Consider the following 23,646-nt stretch of genomic DNA (forward strand, 5'->3'; position numbering starts at 1 on the left):
TAAATCCAAAGGATGAAAATGAAAGATATTTTTTTGCAAGACTGAACTCTCTGAAGGCACAGCAGTAGCTTGTCCATCTTTGTATTTTTATGGTCTAACACACTGCTTGGCACATGAGAAGTGGCCAATAAATGTTTAATGAATATCCAAGAATCTGAGGTTATCATAATCATAACACATCAAAACACAAAACAAAATTACAAAAGGAAATTTATTTCAAAAGCATAAGGGAACATTTACTTTTGAACAAGGTGATAAACAGGTGTCTTGCAAAAAAAAAAATCATGGCATGACGTTTTTCATTCAAATTTTTGAAGCAGAAATAACCTAAGTTGTGCACTATTGCCTTAGGAAAGGGAAGGGTACAATGAGGTGGTAAAGGAAGAAACACAGTCAACTCAGTATCAACGTCAAGAAAGTCAAGTCACTTCTGCTCAGCTTTGAGTTTACAAATATTCTTAAAAAAAGAAAAAGAGGAAAAGTTACACTTAATGTTCAAATTTATATAACTGTAGTCCCAATATAGTTTCTGTACTTGAAATGGCTTTGGGCCACTGGCTGATCTGCCTCTGAGGCCCAGACTACCTGGTCACAGTTTTCAAATGGCAATTCCATGTTGCTATGTCTGTTCTGATTCCAAGGGAGTTTAGGTTCAGCTCAGTCTTTTGGAATGTTTAGATTATTGCCACCACTCCATAGTCAAGCTGATCCAACTTTTTTGCTCACTGGTATCATTCTAGTACTTAAACATGTGCAGTAATTCTAACAAAGGGGTTTTACTTTTTCCCCAATGTAGAGGTAACAGTAATGAAGACACCTGCATTGGAATCACAAACTATTCCTCAAAATATTTGTCAAACTACTAGAAAATGTCATTCAGGGAATTGGATTTGAACAGCAAACTTGGGGAGGGAAGATTAACTGCGGAACAAAAATATATGAAACATTCAAATGCAGAGCAAAGGTCCTATGCTACTAAAAATGCCCATGACATTCAACACTCCACAAACCCCCCATCTGTTGTTTTCACCTAAAGATTCTATTAGCTAACTTATACAATAATTTTGATTAATAACCTGAGAAGTTAAAATCTTCAAAGTGGCAAAAGCAAACTGAGGGGCATCCCTTATTATTGGTACACCATGTTATCAAGTCACTTTTCCTGGGTTGCCCTGGTTATTAAATCCCCCAATTCTAAATTATTCTATGTCATCCTGTAGAAACCTATATGTACATCAGATTCAATATTTTGGCTGTATTTATCCAACCAGAACCTCCACACTTATCTTTGAAAACGCAGCCTTTGTTTATTTTCAGTTTTAAATAACAATAATCATGTAAGTACATCTGACTCAAAATCCCTCTCTACTGGGAGGAAAACACAGATAACAAGTTAATAATGGATTCAGCCTCAAAAGGGTGATCACCATGTCAAAGATTACCCATTCCTGGAATTTAAAAAAATGATTTATGTTGCGGAGTCAAGTTTCACAGCACGCATATACACATGTGCGCACACATATGCTTATGCATGTATGTATGTTATACATACACATTTCTATTCAAATAGTAAGAGCCCATATTCAAAAGTTTTATCACAACATATGGAGAAGAGTTAATTGAGTAAGCAGTGGAAAGCAACTTACTTTCTCCTAAAAATGTAATGTCATTTCTACATTTTAAGAAAGTTGGTAAAAAAAAAAAAAAAAAAAGTTGGTAAGTATTTTGCTCTTATGACACTAGGTAGGAATGAACCATTGCCTAGCAGCTTTATTAAAAAACAATGAAAATAAAATGTTAAGATCGACTGTTACTCTTCTCCATATATTGGGCAAAAATTAAAAATAAAAAAATAAGACGGGAGAGGAAAATAACCTTTCAAAACTGATGATCTTTGCCAGTTATCAGAAATGGACTGAATTTCATTACATTTTAGACTTGAACAGCTCTCAGTAACAAATTAAGATGTTTAAAAGATTCACAAAATGAAGTCTTAATAATGATGATATTGCAAAAACAAGTCAAGACTGTGCACAGAGCATCCAAAAATATCGCTGTGGTTTTACCTTGGACACGACCATGGTCTGATACAAAAGTAGATCATACATACAAAGGTATAAAGAACATTAAGTTTTTAGCTGAAGGCAGCAGTCCTTTTAAAGGGACATCCCCGGCAATCCAATGAGTAGTAGAATTTAAGTATATTAAGCTCGTGACAATGCTGACGAATGCGATGTCTTGTTCAGTAGAGTCGTCCCCGACTACGATTTCCTCGTGCTCCCCAACCTCGGCCACCTCTACTTCCCCTGAAGGCTCCTCTCTGCTCTACGAAAAAGCGAACAAGGGTTTAGGTCTTGCTCAAGACTTCACGAAACAGCAAACACAGAAGAAATGTAGCATGTAGCTCTGAATGTAGCCTGGATTCTGTAAAAGCAGCGCTTTTATTCTGCTGCACCATCTACAAATTCAATTTGTATGTAAAACCAGGATAATATACGAGGTCTGACAATTAAGTTCATGAACTCACCCTAGAAAAAGTGCTGCATACCTCACTGCTGAATATCACTACGGTCACCTTCGAAGTACTCCCCTTGGGAAGCTATGCACCGACACCCACCCTTCCAGGCGATTTTGGAACTCTTTTTCTGGAATGGCCATCAGAACTGTTGTTGTATTACCCTTCATCTCCTGAATGTCATCAAAATGCATTCCTTTCAGTATTTCCTTTATCTTCAGGTAAAGAAAGAAGTCATTGGGGGCCAGATCAGGTGAGTAGGGAGGGTGTTCCAATACAGCTTTTGTTTACTGGCTAAAAATTCCCTCACAGACAGTGCCGTGTGAGCTGGTGCATTGTCGTGATGTAAGAGCCATGAATTGTTGGCGAAAAGTTCAGGTTGTCTAACTTTTTCATGCAGCCTTTTCAGCTCTTCCAAATAGTAAACTTGGTTAACTGTCCAGTTGGTACAAATTCATAATGAATAATCCCTCTGATATCAAAAAGGTTAGCAACATCGTTCCGACAAGTTCGTGAACTTAATGGTCAGACCTCATATGTACCAAAGCACAGGCAAGGTGCCAAATACACTCATAGTAGGTACTCAGTTAATGTGTCCCATTAACAAAGATGTTTCAAGGTGACAGTGTTATAACTACATTGCTTAGCTCTTTGTTTTGTGCCTATCACTACCAAAGATAATGAAACTATCAAAATTTTTATACTTATTCTGGAATTAACAAAAACTTTTGGCCTTTAAAAGTTGGTGACATAAATGCAAATATTGTAAGCTGTCAATGATCAATTTTGAAATATTGGGCTAGACTGAAATTTTCCTTTCAATTGCAATGGATAGTCAATTTGTTTTGACCATAATATATCAAGCACCTGGACTCACAAAAATGACAGTTTTTTTCTAACTGCTTTATCAGCTACATGAGCTACTCAGAAGTGGTGTTGAAAAGGTGATATGAATACACATGGTATTTGGGTTACTGATGTAAATTAAACTTATCTGTTCCTGAAAAATCAAGTCACTTGAGTCATACTGTAGAATCAGTCTGTGATTCTCTTATAGCTCCAGAGAAATATTCCTTAAAGGAGTCTTTCCAGTGAAGAAAACTGATTGAAATTTATCAGTAAGACTGGACTTTTCATCATACGTAAATGAATTAAGAGTCTTAAACTTTTAATTCCAAAGAGTAAGTCTCTTCACTGAACTTTTCAACTTCCTTATTGCAGCAATCTTGTTAGGAGCCATAAAAAGAACCTGGTGTTGCTATCTTCAATCGATAATGATGGACACTTGGAAAATTCCTATTAAGTCACTACTGCAATCCATTTTTTTGCCACTGTGGCTAGAAACATTGTTACCTTATCTGGATGATATTTTGATGCTTTTTCCCTTTCCAGAAACTCGAGTTAGAAAACTGACTAGATCTTTCCCTGGCTTAGCCAATATTTATCTGTGTAATAGAATGGGACCTCATTCATAGTCACCTCTCACGTCATGACACATTTTTCGAAGTTGATCGGTGTGCAAACCAGTTAAATGAAACCATCACGTTTATTACCCCAGTGAACGCATTCAGAAAAGCAGAGGTGGTCTGAGGGCAAGATGCTCCCAGTGATAGAGGCTGTGACCCTGGAGGCCTTCAGGTCGTGTCCCAACCTTTATGTCGGCTACAACTCCTGCAATTTTTTACTACTTATGGCTTGGCCTCATCTACTGCACGTCTGCACATTTCCCCCCTACCATACTCATTATACAACTCTCACTTCTCAATAAATTTAGTATCAACACTCTCAACAAATTAACATCTTTATAGATATTATTAGCTATAAGCGAACAGACTACTAAAAGCCACTCTTTCAACTGTTGTTGAGTCAATTTTAATATGAAGAACTGGGTTACCCTTAAATGTTCATCTACATCTACTAAGTGTATTAATATGCTGTATGGACTACGCTCTGGGCGGCGGGAGAGACCGCCATGGGACACATCTTCCTTGCCAGATAATGCTTCCACATCTGACTCCATTTCTATGAGCTCACTTTGGATGCAGTACAGAAGACAGAGGACACGCAGTAGGGTGACAAAGTCCATGAAGGATCATGAATCTGCCAGAAGCCACATCTCTCCCCCAGCTCCATCCCCGAGGGAGAATGCAGTATTTTGCCTTGAAGCTAGAAAAGGGAAAACCAAGAATGGTTCATGCCAACTTCCTTTCTTTTTTGTTCTGTTGGCTCCTCTGAATACAAGAACATATTTTTCTTTTTTAAGTTCTTAGAGTTGCATGCTCAATTCAGCAAGCCCACGAGAGTGTGTCAGAGAGGAATGGAATGAGTTGTTTTCCCCAACAGCTCTAGTTCCCACATCAAGTCAGAAAAATCACATGAAGGAGCTCTGATACTATATATAATTGATAATGCAAATCAAGTACAACACAATTTCTGCTTAATCTCTTATATTGCTTGTTCCTAAACGGAAACGCTCACCATAATTAAAGTTGCCCAAATTGCTGCTATACTTCCCACTAGGAGGATTATAAATCTGCCTGGCATCCCTTTTTGGTCCTGCTGGAGATTTCTTCGGTGGTGAACCGGAAGTTGCATCTTCATTGGCCCTCTTTTGCCTATAACAGTAGGAAGACCAGCAATAAAATTCTATTATACCAGAGGCTGTCAATACACTGGTAATTTAGCATATCAGTTATGAAAGACATTCTAAAGGTGATAGTCACACTTGAAAAAAGTAAATAACATTTTGATGTCATCAGATTAACTGCCTGTTATGCAGACATTGTCAGAGGGCATTTGCAGGGCTTTAAAATAATCTAGAGTATGTAGCTTCCAAGACTACATGCAAGTGACTCCTGTAAAACTTGTCGAGAGCCTAGTTATGTCACAGGAGTACAAACAAGTCTGAAAATTCCAAGGTTGTATTCCACCAGTTTATCATTTTATAAATTACTAGAATTAGATTTTATATTTTAAGTCGTGCTTCTAATAGTCATATTTTAACATCTTATTAAGAATCATTTAACTAACAATGTATCTTTTGTACAGTAAATATAACATCTGAATTCAGATTTTCATATTTATAAATCATAAACATTAGAACACGTAAATCTCTTTTAAATATATTTCTTACCCAATTTCAACCTTCTGTACAGGTTTCCAGGATAATGTTACTGTGCTCTTATAAGAAGGAGGAATGTGGAAGAGATCCTGAAGAGACAAAAATTAGATAAGATTTCTGTATTTTGAAATGTATTTGGTGGTGTGGGGAGTGGTGTTGAGGGTGAAAAACAGGGAGACATCTTAAAGATTCATTTTGGGAAAGGAAGCTTTCCTAGAGTACAGAAAGCTCTCAATGTGTTACACAGGACTTCGTCCATTCTTTTTTTTTTTTTTTTTTTTTTTAAGGTATACTGCTTTATTTATTTATTTTTTTTTTTGGTTGTTGAGAGCCCACTGGCCCATGTGGGAATCGAACCGGCAGCCTTCGGAGTTAGAAGCATGGAGCTCTAACCGCCTGCGCCACCGGGCCGGCCCTCGTCCATTCTTAGTATAAGCAAAGCAGGATTTTATTGGCAATTTGAAAGGACTCAGTAGCACTACAACCACCAGAACTTAAGTCAGTGAAATTTTTGAATCCAAATGTATCTGCTCTAATGCTTTGGGCCAGAGGAAATCTGTATGCCTCCCTTTGCTTGCAGTATCTTCTGCAATAAGTTTAAAAAAAAATAAAACAACATATGATTTTGTAATAACTATAGACATGTCACTTGATATAGTAAAAAGCATTAAGTTTTAAAAGGCCAAACATTGGGAATGCAATGGCATCTCCCCTTAAATAGTAACATTACAGACCTCAAAGTGCATGGAATAACCTCTTACACTACCTTTCCAGCTAGCTGGGTAGACTGGGTAAGAAAGGAAGACTTACCTTGATTAAAACATTGATATTATTTGTTATTTTCAATGCAACAACTTTAATCTTGTTCTGCAAAAGGTAAACAAAATTAAATTAAAATGCCAGTAACTTATGATGCATATTCCATTACCATATAGAATTAGAGTAATTATACTTCTCTTTCAGAATCATTTCTGCTTATTCCTGTTCTCTGACTCTAAACTACATAGTGTAGAGATGGCAGAAAAAGCAAATAAATCTTTGTGTTCCCTTGATAGGTTAGAACATGAAAGTGTTGCCGTTTCCCCGAAAATAAGACCTAGCCGGACAATCAGCTCTAACGTGTCTTTTGGAGCAAAAATTAATATAAGACTGGGTAGAATAGAATAGAATAATAATTATAATAATTATTATTATAATAATTATAATAGTGGGTCTTATATTAATTTTTGCTCCAAAAGACACGTTAGAGCTTTTAAGAGCAAAAGACATCTCATTTGAAATTTTTCATTTGACCGTGGATGTCATATCAGATTTGACTGCAGAATTTTAAAATTTATTAGAATTTTAAATCTATTTTGTTCGTGGAGTATTAAATTCAGAGGATGAAGATATCTTGTCAAAAAGAAAATGCCCTCGGTTAATGGTGCTTACTAGCAGTGATGATGAAAAAAACATTATTTAATACATATTAATGTTATACTTTTGGTGAAAATTGCTTTAATAAGGATAGTTCTCTTAATTATAAAAATATAATAGTATGTTTTTTTAATTTTTTGGAACCTAACCCCCTTTTTTGTACTAGCTCTTTGTTTCGTATAACATGGATTTACATAATACGGCATTTTTTTAGGAACCTAACAAGCATGTTATACGGGGGTTACCTGTAGGTGAGATCAGGGAACCAAAATCCCAACACAAATATGCATATAGTTTGGTACATAATGGGCAATTTAATCTTTTTTCTAATGTAAAGTATTTAGGTTTCAAAATGGTGAAATTAAAAATTTGACAACCATCAATCAAATATTTAAACATGTGCTGCTAATGAGGCCCCAGTACAAGACCAGTGTGTATCTAAGTTTGGTAACACTGTTTACAAACATTGGAAACATTCAAGATATTTCAACAATGATAAAAATATAACTTAGCAAATAACTAAATATGTAGACAATTTTCTATGATCGTATTATATCTTTAATATAGACTTGTTTTACCAGTTCAAATAAAGTCGAATGTTACATTTCAATGCATGAATTTGAATAACTGGGGGCTATTATAAAAATTTGCTTGTCAGATGTGACCCAGTGTTCTTACCTCTTCTGTTTTTAAGGCCTCGCCTGTTTTACCCTGGAGAGCCAAACGGAGTTGTCTGATGTAAACCTGCAGGCCCCGGGCGAAGTACTGCAACCTAAATGAAGAAGTATTTGTTAATCAGCAAATCATCACTTCAACTTTGTCCTACTTCAACTTTGACTTAGACAAGTCAATCTCTGTGTTTATCTGCTAACAAGGGACAGTGTCTGACCTGTTTGCACCTCAAGGTCTAGTTAAAAATAAACAAAATTGCAGAGTTGAGAATTTACTACTATAAACTCATATAAATCTCAAAGTGTTCCACGTAATCTTTTTCTTAATTTTGTTCCTAGGTACTATGTGAACAAAGAGGTGGTACCGTAACTCCATCCTGTAGACTGCTAGGCACTCTGCTTAACAACAGGCATCATTTATTTTATTTGTTTTCATTTTTAGAGTAATTTCTTAACTTGCCTGCTTCTGATCAAATATTTCACCAATCATTACACCTCTGCCTACCAGAGAGTAGACGAGGACAGTGACAGCTGACAGTGGCCAAGCATTTCAAACTTTAAGATGTGACTCTATTAATGAAATGATTCAGTACTAAGTGTCTTTGTGAAAATGACTTAGGATTTTTCCAGTGCTGCCCCTCAGTTACACTCTAAGATACTAATAACAATAGTAGCTACAGTTGGCTGCGTACCCATTATGTGCTAGGCACTGTGCTCAAAGCTCCATTCTTTGTCTCGTGTAATTTTCACAACTCTATGAGGCAGGTGCTATTATCATTTAACAGCTGAGGAAAATTTGGGGTGTTAAGAGAGGTTAGGGAATCTGCCTAAATCATAAAGCAAGAGGGGAGAGCCAGAGTCCATTTTTGAATAAGTTCATTCTCCTCTATGGATTTGTTATGCCACAGGTGTTGTATATTTTACATGCATTCCTGTTTTGTGGCTCTTCTGTTTTGTTCCACTGGGGTAAGGTAGGGTGGAAAGAGGGCTCTCGTAAAAATGAAAATAAAACCCTCGTAAAAATGAAAATAAAACCCAGGGAGCATCAGATAGCCATCAAAGTACTTTTGCCAAGGATTGGACTACTTCAATCATACATCACCTGATTTTAAAATCTTTGAGCTTTTCTGCATTCAGTTTGGCTGTTAAGAAATCTGGAAGTTTTCGGCCCAACTGGTGGAAGCTGTACAACAAACATTCCACATAACTGAACTGTAGCTTGGGTTCTTCATTACCAGCATTCTCCCCATTTTCTGCTTCTTCTGGAGGGAGAGGCATGTACTCCTAAGAAATGAAAATATAGAGAAGCTTGCAATCTGCTCTAAATAATTATAAACATATACTCAACTAATTGTAGAACATGAAGCATTAAAAACTACTAAGATCAGAAATTTAGGTAAGATATCTTTTAGACCTACTGGATCAACAATCTAGTCTGTCAATTCTCCATATTAACCTATGTTATAGCTGCTACTTCTAACAATGGCAATAAAAGTAGCTAACATTTATTAGCACTTAATGTAGACAGAGTTCTGAGAGCTTAGGTATCTTTTCTCTGGGGAAAAAAATCAGTAAGCTGAAGAGTCAGGATTTCATCTAGGTTTGACATCAGAAGTTGATGCTCTTAACCACTACGTTATGCTAACACTAAAAATCTCTGAATATTAGACCATGTTATTTAAATATCGGCTCTCTTTTCTTTCAAAGTACTGCCAGAGGCATTCAATATCAGTGTTGTAACACCCTAATAGGTATTCCAGGTCTGGAAGAGCACCAGATGCTAGGTGTCTCAATTCTGCGATGGGTCTAATGCTTATCACTATGTTAGTTATATAACTGCTCACATCCAACAAGAAAATCATTTGCTGATGCTAATAATGACTTTATCAGATGCCCTATTTTCCCCACAGTTATGACTTAAATGACTTTATTTCCTGGTTGCTAAAGCTGGTTGGCTTTGGGCAGCAACCTGAATGGTGAACTGCAGCAAAAAATATTTTGATAAAGGAATAGCAAACCTTCTATATAAATCCTGTACCATACGCAAAGCATCAACAACAGAAGGAATGCCAAAGATTAAAACAGATTTTTTAAAGAAGTAGACAACATGTGGTCTGAGCAAGCTAACACTTGCTAGAATTATTATACTATAGACTACGGAGCTAAATACTGACTATACCATAAAGAAAGAAAAAAGTTCTTACCAATAACTTATCGAACAGTTTCCTTAAATTTGTTTCTAGCTTTTCCATGTCACCACAAAATGAACTCATCTCCGCCAGTAGTTTCAATACCTAAAACACACAATTCACTGTGATTAGTATTATTTTTTGAATGAGCAAGGGCTGTAAAATAAAAATGATTCTAGATAACTATTTAAGACTGCTTATTTTTTCAATTATGCTTTTATGGAAGCAGAATGTGTGAACTGGAATAATATTTAGAGATGCAGCCCTATACTTTATTGTTGAGGAGACTGAAGGTCAAAAATTTGATGTGACTTGGGAAAGTCACAAAATGTGTCAGTGGCAAGGCATACTCTCTTAGAAATCAAATCTCATGACTCTTAACATAGCTGTGAGTAGAAGTAAGGAAAAGAATCTACGTGATACTTTCTGTTACAGGTTAATAATGATAGTGCAAAATAACAGTGCAAAACTGATAAATACGTTAACTTGGCAGTTTGTACTTTGAAGAGACACTGAGGAAGAACTCTTTACAGCAGATAAGTGTTTACTAACATTTACAGTGGGCCTCGTTTGCTATTAAATTAAGTCTCTGGATACTAATTCAAAGTATTGGTCATTGCCGTTATTTTTGAGGTTCATCTCCGTTCTATTCAATCCCAGTCTGATGAGCCACACCCAGAACACGTGAAGCAAACTCGTGTTAGTGCACAGTGAGACCTTCCCTGTCCCAAAGACCTATGAGGGAAGTGGCACACACATTTCCATATTTCAGTTCAATTCAACAATCAAGTGCCTTTCAGAATCAGGCTCTGCACTAGATTCTGGAGACAGAGATGAATCTGGTTAAATGTGGGAAGATAAGTAAATGTAAAACATGTACATGTACGTTACAGCTGAGATATAATTCTCTTGGAGAATGGATAAAGGATGTTTTGTGTTAATCCAGCTTAAATCTAGCTCCATCCATTGTGGACAGATATGGGAACTGTCATGAATTAAATACTTATTTAAAAGTATTAAGGCTACAAAGGTGGAGACTGACTATAATTAAAACTACAAGCAGTGCTTTGCTATTGCAGTAACCTTTAATTGAATCCATAAAGCATTCCTATGTAATTAATCCTGGGAGAGATTACTAGCTAGCCATCATCAGGCCTTTACTCTCTTAGAAATCAGATCTAAGTTAGCGGTTTCTTAAAATATGAGAATACCTTTTCAGTACTGAAAGTTGAAATTTTCTCTTACCTCCAACTGTATATCAAGACCTTCCACTGGGGTAGTCAAGGAGCTGAGGTTAGGGAGAACATGCTCACAGAAATAAGTCACAAACCTTGTAGAATGCACATTTTTCTATAAAAATCCAAAGAACATTGAGTTGTCAAAAAAGGGAGACATATTCTCTTAAATATAATAGAATGTCATTTAACAAATGCTAACAGCACCACAGCATCTACAAATACACTATGGTGCATACCCCAGAGCACCCCAGAAATAACCTCACTAGACAATGTACCTTTGTTGCAAGGTAACCTGGAGCTTTGGGACATCTACACATCTTGGAAGTGTTCCGTTCTCGGGTCAAATTTTGGGGGAAATTTCAGTGTTGAATTTCAGACTGTACATTTCTCAAAAAGGATAGGTAGGTCCTTTAAACTGGTTTTCAAACTACAGTATGTACATCTCAGAACACTCCTGGCCAGAGAAGATAGCACAAAGCCAGATAAAGAGCATATTTACCTAGAATAATCTGTTAGAAAATTTAAGGAAAAAAAGTTAAATTACTAAAACAAGTGTTTTAGAAACTCAGCCAAACTGTAAAGTACGATGCAAAATTCTCAAGACTTTAAAAAAGTCTAACGAAGACTTTAAAGAAATGTCTTGCTGCTCTGGCCTTTCACCAACCACACTCAGGCTCCATAAAGTAAACATTGACTTCACTGTGTTGCTACTTTTATGCAAAGGTTTGAGGAGAATGCTCAAGTGAATATCTACGGAAATACAAGCTAACAAAGTACTCCAAATACCAGCGACATAAAACATAGAGCTCACAGAGAAGAGGGGTACCGCCTGCCGAGTGCACTGTAAGAGCCGGTCCACACAGTCAGGATCTGACGGGTTGAAGGTTTGTTCCAGGTCAGCCTGTTCAGCCACCAACTCTACAAGTTGCTGTCTTCCACTCACTGTCTGTAAGCTTTTTAACCCAGATAGTATCTTCATGAACAGGACAAATTCTTCACCAGTCACATCTTCTAGGACCTGGAAAGAGACAAGTAAGAAAAAGTATCTTTATCACTTGAATGCGAATGAAAGATCAATACTGAGAGTAGAGCAAATTTATTTCAGTTACTGAAGTCAGTTTGCAATTAATATTTCTGAAATACTGATGAAGGATAACTTCTAGCTTAAGTCAATTTAGCTTCAGAATAAACGGTCATTTTCAATATGGAGTGCTATATTGTCTCCAATGGGGCAAAATTTGATTCTTGGAAAATTCTACTTTTTTTATGTATAAAGCTCAGATATACATACAGTACTTAAACAGACATACAGTATACCTGTGGCATTAAAATTTCATGGGAGAGTAGCTAAGGAAAAAACTGTTGAAAGGGGCAGATGGGTGGCTCAGTTGGTTAGAGCGCAAGCTCTGGGTAATGGGGCAGCCAGTTCGATTCCCACATGGGCCAGTGAGCTGCGCCCTCCGCAAATAGAATCAAGTCAATGAGCTGCCGCTGAGCTCCCGGGTGGCCAGATGGCTCAGTTGGTTGGAGTGCAGGCTCTCAACCACAAGGTTGTGGGTTTGACTCCTCGATTTCCGCAAGGGATGGTGGGCTGTGCCCCCTGCAACTAACAACGGCAACTGGACCAGGAGCTGAGCTGCGCCCTCCACAAATAACATTGAAAGGACAACAACTTGACTTGGAAAAGTCCTGGAAGTACACACTGTTCCCCAATAAAAGGCCTGTTCCCCTCCCCCACAAAAATAAAACAAAACAAAAAAATGTCTAAAAAGGTTTTTGGGGGGATGACAGCAAAAAAAAAAAAAAAAAAAAAAAAAAAAAGACTGAGAAATTCTGTAGCTGTTAAAAGTCAAATTCGGTTTCCTGTATTTAAAAAAGCAGCCTCATCCACATTAATAAGGTCATTGTATACAAAATAGGAGACCATGCAAGTCTTAATGCAAGTGCTCCGTATCAGTGGGTCTAAGCCCTTCTGTTCACTGGCCAAAGGAGCAATCAATCATGACATATTCCACCAGATTATTAGCTGGGCATAAGGAAAATATGTGGACATTCCCAGCTGGGGAGCTGCTCCTTTCTCTCTCACTGAAGAAATCTTACCAGTAAGCAGTGCTATTAGAGAAATTTTTGAATTCTTCTAAACATAAAAAAAGTAAATTATTCCCAAGCTTTAGCACTTTGTAAGTGCAAGTTAATTGTGATATACCTTGAGAATCTCAGTGTCCGCAACTATGCTAGATCTGGGAGCACAGACAAATAAGCATGGTCTCTCACTCTTGAAGAGGTAGGATGAAAAAATAGGTCATTGCAATGAGATTGCATTTCCATTTTGAAATTATCCAGAATAATATGAGAGAATATGAAGAGAAGGGAGAGAAGGGTGGGAATTAGGTAAAATTTCTTGAAAGAGGTGATTTGTATGGGGTCCTAAAACACGTATCCTCAGAATTTCATCACATCCTTTAATGTGATCACATCCTTTTAAATTAACATACTGATTCATCATTACAAGTAACCAAAGTGCAAAACACGCTTAAAGTTCTGTAGTGGTTCTAACAGGATATATCATTTTATGCACAAGCTACATACAGCACTGATGAATACTGCTAATTTCAACTATGTTCTTTTGCTTTAGAGAAGTTCTAAATGATGAATGAAGCTTACCTTTTTGGATTCAGTTAGTATAAGTTCCTCTACTTCCTTTGTTAAGACTTCATCTGGCAAAGTCTTAAGTTTTGTAGAAAGGAATTTGATTGCTCGTTCTCTAACAATGTCCTCTCCTTGAAGGATTTGGCTGAATAAGCCACCTAAAGTTCCTGCAAAACAAAATAGCCATGTGCAGCAAGTTAATTCTATATTGTAATGAAGTTTTTCAGTTTAACTCAATTTATACTTCTTTTCAAGTGAGTTAATAAAAATCCTGAATATCAGATACTAATTAAATTAGTTTGAAATTTCTACAGCTCCAACCATAAGAGTCATCACATGCTTTGTTCATGGATTCAGAATCAGGTTGAACATGATTTTTCCTTTTTTTAAATCATTATTAATGATAAATAAAACTCAGGTATTTTTGGAGAATTTCTTTTATGTGGCAAAGGGAGTTTCCCCAGCAGATTTCTAATGGAAAAGTTCAATGTGTTTTTGCAATTATTTCTGCTGGGTTTTGAGTCACAAACCTATTTAACTAAGCAGCTTTCCTTTTTTTAAAAGAACTCTTAAAATTTTTATGAAAATAGATCTCTGGGTGAATCCTAGACTTTATCCTTAAACAGTATTGCCAAGCTCCCCAATTTTTTAAGACACCAAACACAATTCAGAAGAAGTGGCCTTACCTTTCGCATCCATCTTAAATATACTTAACAGGGCATTGTTCACTAAGTTAAATTCCGCAGAGTCATCTGGATAGAGAAAAAGTGGTAAAATATATAAAATAAATGAAAAACATCATCTGCTTCCTTTTTAAACCTTAAGTTCAACATAGTTTCTCACAGATTACATTGGGAGGAGACATATAACTAAGTATTTCTTTCAAGTACCAGGAAAATACATTTTCCTTAAAAAGGTAGAGAATTTGACCTCGCATACCTTGAAAGCTCTTATGTTAGGAAAATACAATTATGAAACTACAGGAAATTGGGGAAAATCAGGATGCATCAAAATTCCCAAAGCGATGCAGTCATTTTGCCTTTATAGAATCAAAAATAAAACAAAACTAGGAATTAGGTAATCAAAAGTCATTAAGCTTCAAACTACTGAATAAAAAAAGAATTTTAATTAAAAATAAGAAAGCTAAATACAGAGTCACTATTTCAGAGAGAAGTTACATTTAGGTAAAAGGGTAATAATAAATTTCTTACCTGTCTGTAAAAGTTGGGTTAGAATATCTGCCACTCGGGGAAGATTTTCTCCAGTGGCAAATTGAGGAAGCTCTTTAATCGCTTGCCGTCGAATCTAGATATGATTTCAGACAAAAAAATTAACCAAATACCATCAATAAAAACAACAAACCCAACCTTTAAAGAAAACTGAAACCACAGAAAAACCACAGTCACAAAAATATAAAACATGAGATTTCTAGCAGTTTTAGAAATAAATTGCTCCAATCTCACATTCAAGATTCACAAAGTAACAGAAATAAAATGTGGTGGAAAGGGACATCAAATATAATTATATCTGACTGGAGTAGACAGATTTGAGATTATAAGCAGTGGTTTATACGATGCTTATACACAACTATTGGGTTTTACTCACTTTACTACCTTAAGAAAGCCTATAGTGGCAATGTCATATCTAGTAACTATTTACTTTAGAATTTTCAGTATTGACTACTTTATACGTATTTGTGAATATATTGTGTACTTGACGCCAAATACATGGCCTTGGCTTATTTAGTTTAACATAAAAATGTAGAGGAGTAATATCTATAAAATTCTCCATGAAATGTTGATAATAATTTGCTAATTTCATTTGAAAAGCTAGGAAATAATAGTTGAAAATTCTTAGGAACCTGTGTCAGCAGTCAGAAATGCTAACAGCTAATTCTGTTTGAAGGAAAAGCTATCTCTTCCTTTTCTAGTAATCACATACAGTTATTACACAAACCAATTACTTTTCTGCTATGCAAAATATTCAGGGTTATTGAAACTGTTTTATGATGTATACTACTAATATTTTTAATATCCAAGGCAAGCGCAGATTGCAAACTAATAGTCTAATTTCATATGCACAGCATATAACAATGTATGAAAAAGATGGTGAACTACAACCTGTTTTTAACCAATGGGTAACAGATAAAAAAACGTATTTTGTGAGCCTATGAATTTTTAACAGTTGAAAGGTGGTGAAAGAGCTATTTTCTCAAATGAGGATTTGAGCCTTGGTATGGCATCGTGCCAGACCATACTGCAGTATTTTACTGGGCAATGATATGATTGGTACTTTAGTTATATTAGCTACACATAGAAAATGTCTGGAAATGGTAAGGGAAACATGTGAAAGCTTGTTGAAAAGTGTCAATCATAAACTTACTGATACATCTTCATCCTCACAGAGGTCTAACTGTGCATTGATAGCAGAATCAGCCAATTCTGGAAAATGCTTGAAGAATTTTGGAATAAACTGAGCTGCTAATCTTTTTTCCTTCATACCACCTTTCACACCATCCAGTATCACTTGATAGGCGTCTTTATGCTGAAAGAAAAAAGCAGAAGAGGAACAGTTTTGAAGGATGAGAAGCTAAACAAACTTGTTTGAATCTAAATTAGTAAAACTTTATACAGGCTAAGAAATAGGGCTTAGTTTCGGAGTTTTACTGCTTAAATTGGACACCTACCTTCCTACCATCTGCTCCCCTGTCCCCAGCAAGTTATCTGGGGGTTTGGGAAGAGACAAGGCTGACTATAATTTTAAGAGAAAAAAGCAAATAAGTTTGTTGATATACCAACACTTCTTCATTCTAGTGATTACTGACCCTCGCCTTGTGACTGTATGTCCCAATTTAAAAAACAGTGGTGACTGTTGTAGAATTCTCAAAGAATTGTGTTACATTACTTAAATATATTTGTTTCCAATGAGCATCTTGAAAGAGGTGAAGAGAATGCATTCCTCAAATTGTGCAATACCAGGAAGGTTAGGACTCTTTATTTTGCCTCATACTTTAGAATATGAAAACAATAATTCATTCTATATAGCCAGCCAATTTTGGATTAAGACAGATTGTAAGGTGACATATTTAACTTTTTATCAGAATAATACATCCAAAGGTCATGTTTCCTTCTTTAAAAAATTCCGAAGTGCTCTTCCTCTGACACTCACAATGTGAAGAGTCAACAAGCTACCAATCCCCCTTATACACCTGCCTTCAAACCAGTCCTTTCATTAAATGACAACAATTAATTTGGCTAAGAATAGTAATAAATACACAGAGAGTGCAGATACATCTTCTGTTTGGACCTATGGACAAAACTTTGAATTACTGTAAAATCTTAAACAGCATAGAAATGATACCAAATGTGTACATAACAGTGTTTACTCTGTATAAGGCCATGCTCTAAGTGCTTCAGATACATGAGCTTACTTCAGGCCATCAAGAATAAAATGACTAATAAACATCCAACGGATTATAGAATGATCAAAAATTTAATAATTCTTTTCATGGACATTACTATGTTAAGGGAAAAAAAGTAAAGCAGGATGTGACGTTATTTGGGTACAGGACGATCACAATTAAGGACATTCATTTTTTTTTAAATAATCAGAAATAAAGTGTTCTATGTATGAAAGGCTATGGACACAATTAGATCTTTTAAAGGTACAGATTTTAATATAATTTGCATAATTACTAGATTACTTTAGAAGTTCATATACTGCCAACCTATCTAAAAAACAAATTCTAAAATTTAGTTCTAAAGTCCATCAACTGATTAATAAAAACTCCTTTTGCTATCTTAAACATAACACAACCTCCTACATTTAAAAAAATTCTGTAAGGTTTGCTTCCTCCTGAAATGCTGACATAAAAATGAGTCTTCAGAAGTTACTACTTTTAAAGTATATTATGTACTTTCCAGTGCAAAGGCTCAAAAACTCACTGGCTGACTTCTCTACCACTTTACATTCCTGTGGTTTACCTCACAGCTCCTAGACAGACTTAATAAAATCAAAGTCTTGAATAGTTCTGACACCCTTGTTTTGAAGGGTATCACAATCCAATTTCCTATAACTCCAAGCAAAGATTTACTTATAAAGCCCTTTGCAGAAGCTCCTTCCGTTATCTAAAATTAAATGAAGAATCCCTACTTGAAACAATTCATCCCCCTGCCAAGAAAAAAAAAAATCTGGAAGAGAATAAAAAGGAAACATTAGCAACATTTCTTGAAAGCCTACCATGAACTGAGTAATGCCTTGTGTACACACCTCATAGTAATCCTGTGAGTTAGGTGTTCCTACTATCCCTGTTTTTCAGATGAGAAAACCAAGTCTCAGAGAAGCAAAATAATTTGTCCGAAGCTACGTTAAGGAGCAGATCCAGGACCTGAACATAGTTCTGATGAGCTCTAAAGTCAAGATCTGCACCTAACACCAAGCTTCTTTAAGTTCTGAGATCTTAATTAACAAAGGAGAAGAGAAAAAAAGAGCTTGACAGATCTAGGACTGTCAAAGGTAAAATTTGAGTCCGCAGTACAGGCTCCACACAGGAAAATAAACTGGGAATGCAGCAACCCAGATACAGCAAGTGGAAAGTGAAGACATTTGAACATATTCAAACTAAAAATCAAAGTTTCTCGCATTGGTAGGCATCAGATTTTATCAAATAATTTCACAGACAATATTAATAGACTTCAACTAATTACTCTTTAAATAATGCAAAATAAAATGATAGTCTTCCTTGGCAGCTCTTTGAATAATTTGACTTCTGACTTTAGCACAGGGACAAGATTTTTTTTTTTACAGAATCTTCCGAAAGTAGTTATTACTCTGCTTTTCAAAGTAAGACACAAGATATAAGTGATATTTTTGGTGATCCCAGTGATTTAGTGACAGGTAGGACTGCAATCGCAATACAATTTTCCCAAAACTACACAGCACAGGTTACTTTTTTCTTCCAACACCACTCCAAGTGTCAGGTAGATAAACTTGTGCGCTTAAGAAGCTTTAATTATAGATACTTTTAATGCATTTCTAAAACTGTGTACTTGTATGTGCTTTTAATTAAAAAGCAAACTTTAAAAAATCCCCAAGATAGTTTTAAGTAAAAAGTCAACTACAATTTGATCCACACTCAGCAGATGCATTCTAAAAGAAAAAATTAGTGATGCTGATTGTCAAAACACAACCAATCTGCTTAAGTGGTCAGAAGCGTGACACGTAAAGCTATGTTTGGGACCAGGATGCAGCCTCTAAGAAACAAATCATTATTTCAGAGAAGAAAGGATATCATCTCAACAAACATTTCTCAAATATGCCATAAAAAGAAAATGGATAAGCTAAGCAATATTATTCCTTTCTTCTTCAGACTCAATAAATCTAGTTTGTATTTAATACTAAAGCAAACATTTTTGAGAGATTATCAAGTTGGTCGAGCTGTGGCTGTACCTTAATCATACAAAAAAAGGTACCAAAATAGTGCTATTTCATGAACACAAGTCAGTGAAGTGTATGCTCTTCCACCCTGAAAAGCCAGAGTTCTCCTGTATAAGAGGACGCAGGAGAAATCAGAGTTTACGCGTTATATCCAACTAATTTTAGGTCCCTTTAACGGGTGTTGCTAAGCCTAATACCTTTTTGACGATAACCAATTCAGCATCTGCATCTTAACTTTAAGTAAATTCACAAAATTTCGGTAAAATCATGGTAAGCCACGGCTTGCTCTACTTTGGCCAGCTGGGAGTCCTGGGCCGAGGTCAATGGCAACGGGGGTTGGCGAGATACAGGAACAGCACTCAGCAGAGGGGGGGACAGGACGGAGCGCGAGGCCGAGTTCGGGAGCCGGAGGCCGGACGAGGGAGGCGGAACCAGCTGTTACCGAGGAAGGTGACGGCGGGGCTGGAAGGCTTGGGGTATTAAATAATGCTTCACTGAGACCTTATCTACTGCGGTTTGCAGTTGAAAATAAGAAACAAATTACTGAAAATAATAATAAAATTAGAAAACCCACGCTCGTGATCTAATACATACGTGTGTGTGTGTATCAAGTTCCCTTCTTCATTCACACGGAGACTCCCTGTACGAAAGCTCTCGCTGTGGACAGAGGCAGGGAGGGGACACTCCCCTGACACTTGAAACCGGGTACGCGCGATTCGGCATTAAGCTACAATAAGGTCCCAATACCAACATTGTTTTGTTTTTTTTTTTCCCGGACGAGCCGGAAAGGCCCCGGCTGAATGACACACGCCCAGCAAAGGGGCCGCGCCCCAGCGCTGCCGCCGTCCTTCGCGTCTAGGACCTTCCCCGTCCTACCCCGCGGGACGGCCCACGCAGAAGAAGTGCTCAGCACCGAAAACGCACGGCCTCGGGGTTCTCACAACGAGCAAGAACACGCCGTCCCGGGGAGCCCCGTGCTCTTCCCCACGCACACGCACACGCACGCACACCGGTCCACGCAAGTCCCGCGCGCTCCGGGACCTGAAGACTCCCGCCGACGCGAGGGCTCGTCGGGACAACGCGCTCCAGCCGCGTCCGGGGCCAACCCTGCAGACAAACTACCGAAAGCTGCGCTCCCTCCCCGCGTCGCCACCGCACCGCCCTGCTACGCTGTCCACACCCCTCTCATTAAAACAACACACACACACACACACACAGAAGGACCCTCTTTCTCCTTGGCCACCCGTGTCCCTCAGGAGCACCGCGCCCCGGGAGAGCCCGGCGTCTCCACCCCGGAGCCCCCGCGCCCCGCACACGCCCAGGAGAAGTGGACTCCGAGCCGCACTCAGGTCTGCACGGGCGGCCCCCTCCTCTGTTTTTCCCCGACTGCTCTCTCCTAAGCTCTCTTCCTAACGGAACAGATTTATTTTGTTTTATTTTATTTTTTTTACTTCAAGAAAGACACCCTGGGGGTCTCTTGCGAACGCTCAGTCTACTCTTCTGAGGGACGGAGCTCCCCCGAAAAGGAGGAGAACGCCTTCGAAATCTCGACGGCAGGGCGAGGGAAGGGATTAACGGGAGGCTGAGGGAGGAAACGCCCCGGCGAGAAAAGGCTGCCGCGGGCAGCGGAGGCGCCCGGGACCCAGGGACCGCGCTCGCCCCGCCGACGCCCGAGTCTGCACTCCCAGGCCGGGGCCTTCCCGGACCACAGAACCCGGGGGCGAGGCACCCCGCGGGCGGGCGAAGGGCAGCCCCCGCCTGGCTCGGCGCGCTTCCCCGAGGCCGCGGAGCGCCGGGCCCTGCAGGCCGCTCGGGGACTTACCTGGCCCACTTGCTCCGTGGCATCGGCAAGGATGCCGTAATTGCGGTAAAGCTCCTCCACGCTCGGCATGGTGAGCGACAAGCCCAGGGCTCGCTCCTGCTGTCGTCGTGGTCCCAGCCGGCGCCACCGCCGCCTCTGAAGTTCCCCGAAGCCGCGAGCCGCGCTACTATTAACGCCCCGAGCTGCCGCCAGTGCCGCCGCCAGTCACCGCGCACAGGACGGCTCCGCCCACAACGTCTACGTAAAGACGCGCGCGTCGGGAGCGGCCTTTACTGACAGCCAATGCGTCGCCCGGGGTTTTATCGCCCTCTAACGCTGGGAGGTACAAAAGGCTGCAAGAAAGATTGAATTAACTCTTTTTTTTTTTTTTGGAATGATATGCTTCGCTAGGAGCTCTTGGTTAGGGGTTGGGAGGCGAGGAGGAACATGCAAAGATGACTACGTTTCTGTCCTTAAAAGATCTCACATTGACCGGAAAAGTGATCTTAAAGGGAATAAAATAGAATGAGGGGTGGGAGTTCAAGCTGTATGAGAAGTCAAAAACTATTTCCTTCTGACTCAAGGAAGGTAACAAATCACTGACAGTAGGGGGCAGTATTTTGTTTTGTTTTGTTTTTAACAAAAAAAACATTCAAACGTCATTTAAGAAAAACGATGTCAACCAAACTAAACAAGTCTCGGGGTGAAGTTTAGCCTGCTGGAAAAGTTCATTTATCTTTGCTTGCTGCCTGATTGTGTCTAATTTTAAGACGATAATAAATAAATGAAACCATATTACTGATAAGAGTCTGTAAAATGTAAGCTTAGATGAAGAAAAGTGGAAGTTGCAAAACAGGTATAAAATAATCACATGTATGTACAAAAATGCCAACCTTAAAAATAAAACAGCTAGTTATTTCATGAGCAAATCGGGTTTACATGGTGACAGCAGAGGAATGGTAATTGAGGACAAGCAAGCTATAGCAAAAACCATAGGCAAGTTAACAAGCAAAGGAGAGAATCATGATAGAGAAAAAGGAGGAAATTGGGAGGGGTTGTTTTAAAGGAAAGTCCGCTGGAGGGAAGCAAGAAGTTTGAGTGGTGATGGTTTCTCATTAGCCAACTTGCGGGGCAAGGAAGGAAATCTTCCTTCCTCTCGCTGGGGTAGTAAGGGACGATAGGTACATTTTTGTCCTGTTGATTATTCCTATTGGGCTGTGTTGGAGAAGTAGTGCTTCCCCTTCTGACCTCCCATCTCCATTTTAAATGACGTTTCCCTTTTTTCATTTACACGAAAACATACGAAACAAAGTTATGTGCGAGTGTGTAAAACGGATGTTAAAATTGAAGTTGCAGGATTGACACACCAAGCTATACTAGATGGTCAATTTCACAGCCAGATCCGCTTGTGCAGAATGTCCTCATGAAATAGTTACAAAGCAGTGCCCTGACTCTTGTATTCCTCAGATTAAAGATATTAAAAATGATTAGGGAGTAGAAGGAGAGGAATGCATGACTTTTTTTTTTTCTTTTTAAAGAGAAAGAGACGCTGTGCTTGTGAGTAGCTTGAGGCAATTACTACCTCCTTCCCTCAAGTCTGGGACCATTCTGAGGAGCCTGAAACGTGATCCCTGTAGCTGAGAAACACTAATGAGAGAGGAGGTGGCCATGTGGAAATCGACCTGCATTCCTTGATGTTGCTGGAGTAGGGAGATCAGAGGGATTCCCTGGTACCAGAGGTGGCCCATGTAAAAGAGAGAGAGAGAGATTCTGGATCCATTCTGAGTCCTGCTCCAGGGGCTTCTGCCTGAGGTGGACAAAGCCCCCAAGACAAGAATCAATGGCAGCTTGAGAGCAGCACATTAGTACCTTATGGGAGTTAAAGGTGGGGGTGACGTCTGAAGATCCCACAGAGTGGCTCATGTGAAAGACTTGGTCTCTGTCAGACCAGAGAATGCCTGTAGTACTTCACAGTTCAAGGCCTTTTCCATGTACACTCATTTTTCCTCTCTTTTCACCTCCCCTCTCAATGCGTATGCCCATGAGTGCTCAGAAACTGCCTACCAAACTGAATAGGCAATAAGGAACGGAGACCATGATAGGAGGCAGGCACCAGCTGGAGCAGAGAAGATCTGATTATACCTCAAGTTTGGAGTTTGGGTTCACATGTTGGAACAAACAGTTTAAAAAATTAAATTTATTGAGGTAGCATTGGTTAATATATAAGTTTCAGGTGTACAATTCTATAATACATCGTCTGTATATTGTATTGTGTGCTCACTACTCAAAGTCTAGTCTCCTTCTGTCACCATATATTTGACTCCCTTTATCCTCTCCATCCTCCTCCAATCTCATAACCATCATACCATTGTCTGTGTTCATGAGTGAGTTTATTTGTTTTGTTTGATCATTTCTGTTTTATATGCTACATATAAGTGAAATCATGTGGTTCTCATCCTTCCACTTTTGTCTTATTTCATTCAGGATGATACTCTCAAGATCCATCCATATTGTTGCAAATAACAATATTTATCATTTTTTATGGCTGAGTAATATTTCATTGTGTATATGTACCACATTTCTTTACCCAGTCGTCCATTGAAGGACACT

The 23,646-nt window shown here is 38.4% G+C and overlaps 1 protein-coding gene across 2 annotated transcripts; it reads right to left on the reverse strand.

Moving 5' to 3' along the window:
• Positions 1-193: 193 nt before the first annotated feature.
• Positions 194-21,289, reverse strand: API5 (apoptosis inhibitor 5). Of its 2 annotated transcripts, none has more exons than XM_081061897.1 (14): positions 21,058-21,289; positions 16,182-16,343; positions 15,011-15,104; positions 14,486-14,551; positions 13,815-13,966; positions 11,962-12,168; positions 11,158-11,262; positions 9,928-10,017; positions 8,826-9,007; positions 7,731-7,824; positions 6,447-6,503; positions 5,649-5,725; positions 4,994-5,130; positions 194-2,325 (listed from the first exon to the last, which is right to left on the reverse strand). In XM_081061897.1, exons 1-14 carry the CDS (start codon positions 21,124-21,126, stop codon positions 2,243-2,245), a joined length of 1,575 nt encoding a protein of 524 aa, XP_080918023.1. In that variant the 5' UTR covers positions 21,127-21,289; the 3' UTR covers positions 194-2,242. The 2 variants fall into 2 exon arrangements, with proteins under 2 accessions (XP_080918023.1, XP_080918024.1); XM_081061898.1 differs by having other exon boundaries at positions 194-2,320; positions 21,058-21,283.
• Between the last annotated feature and the right edge of the window lie 2,357 nt (positions 21,290-23,646).

This window comes from Rhinolophus hipposideros (assembly GCF_964194185.1).
Source record: "Rhinolophus hipposideros genome assembly, chromosome: 10".
Taxonomy (NCBI): Eukaryota; Metazoa; Chordata; class Mammalia; order Chiroptera; family Rhinolophidae; genus Rhinolophus; species Rhinolophus hipposideros.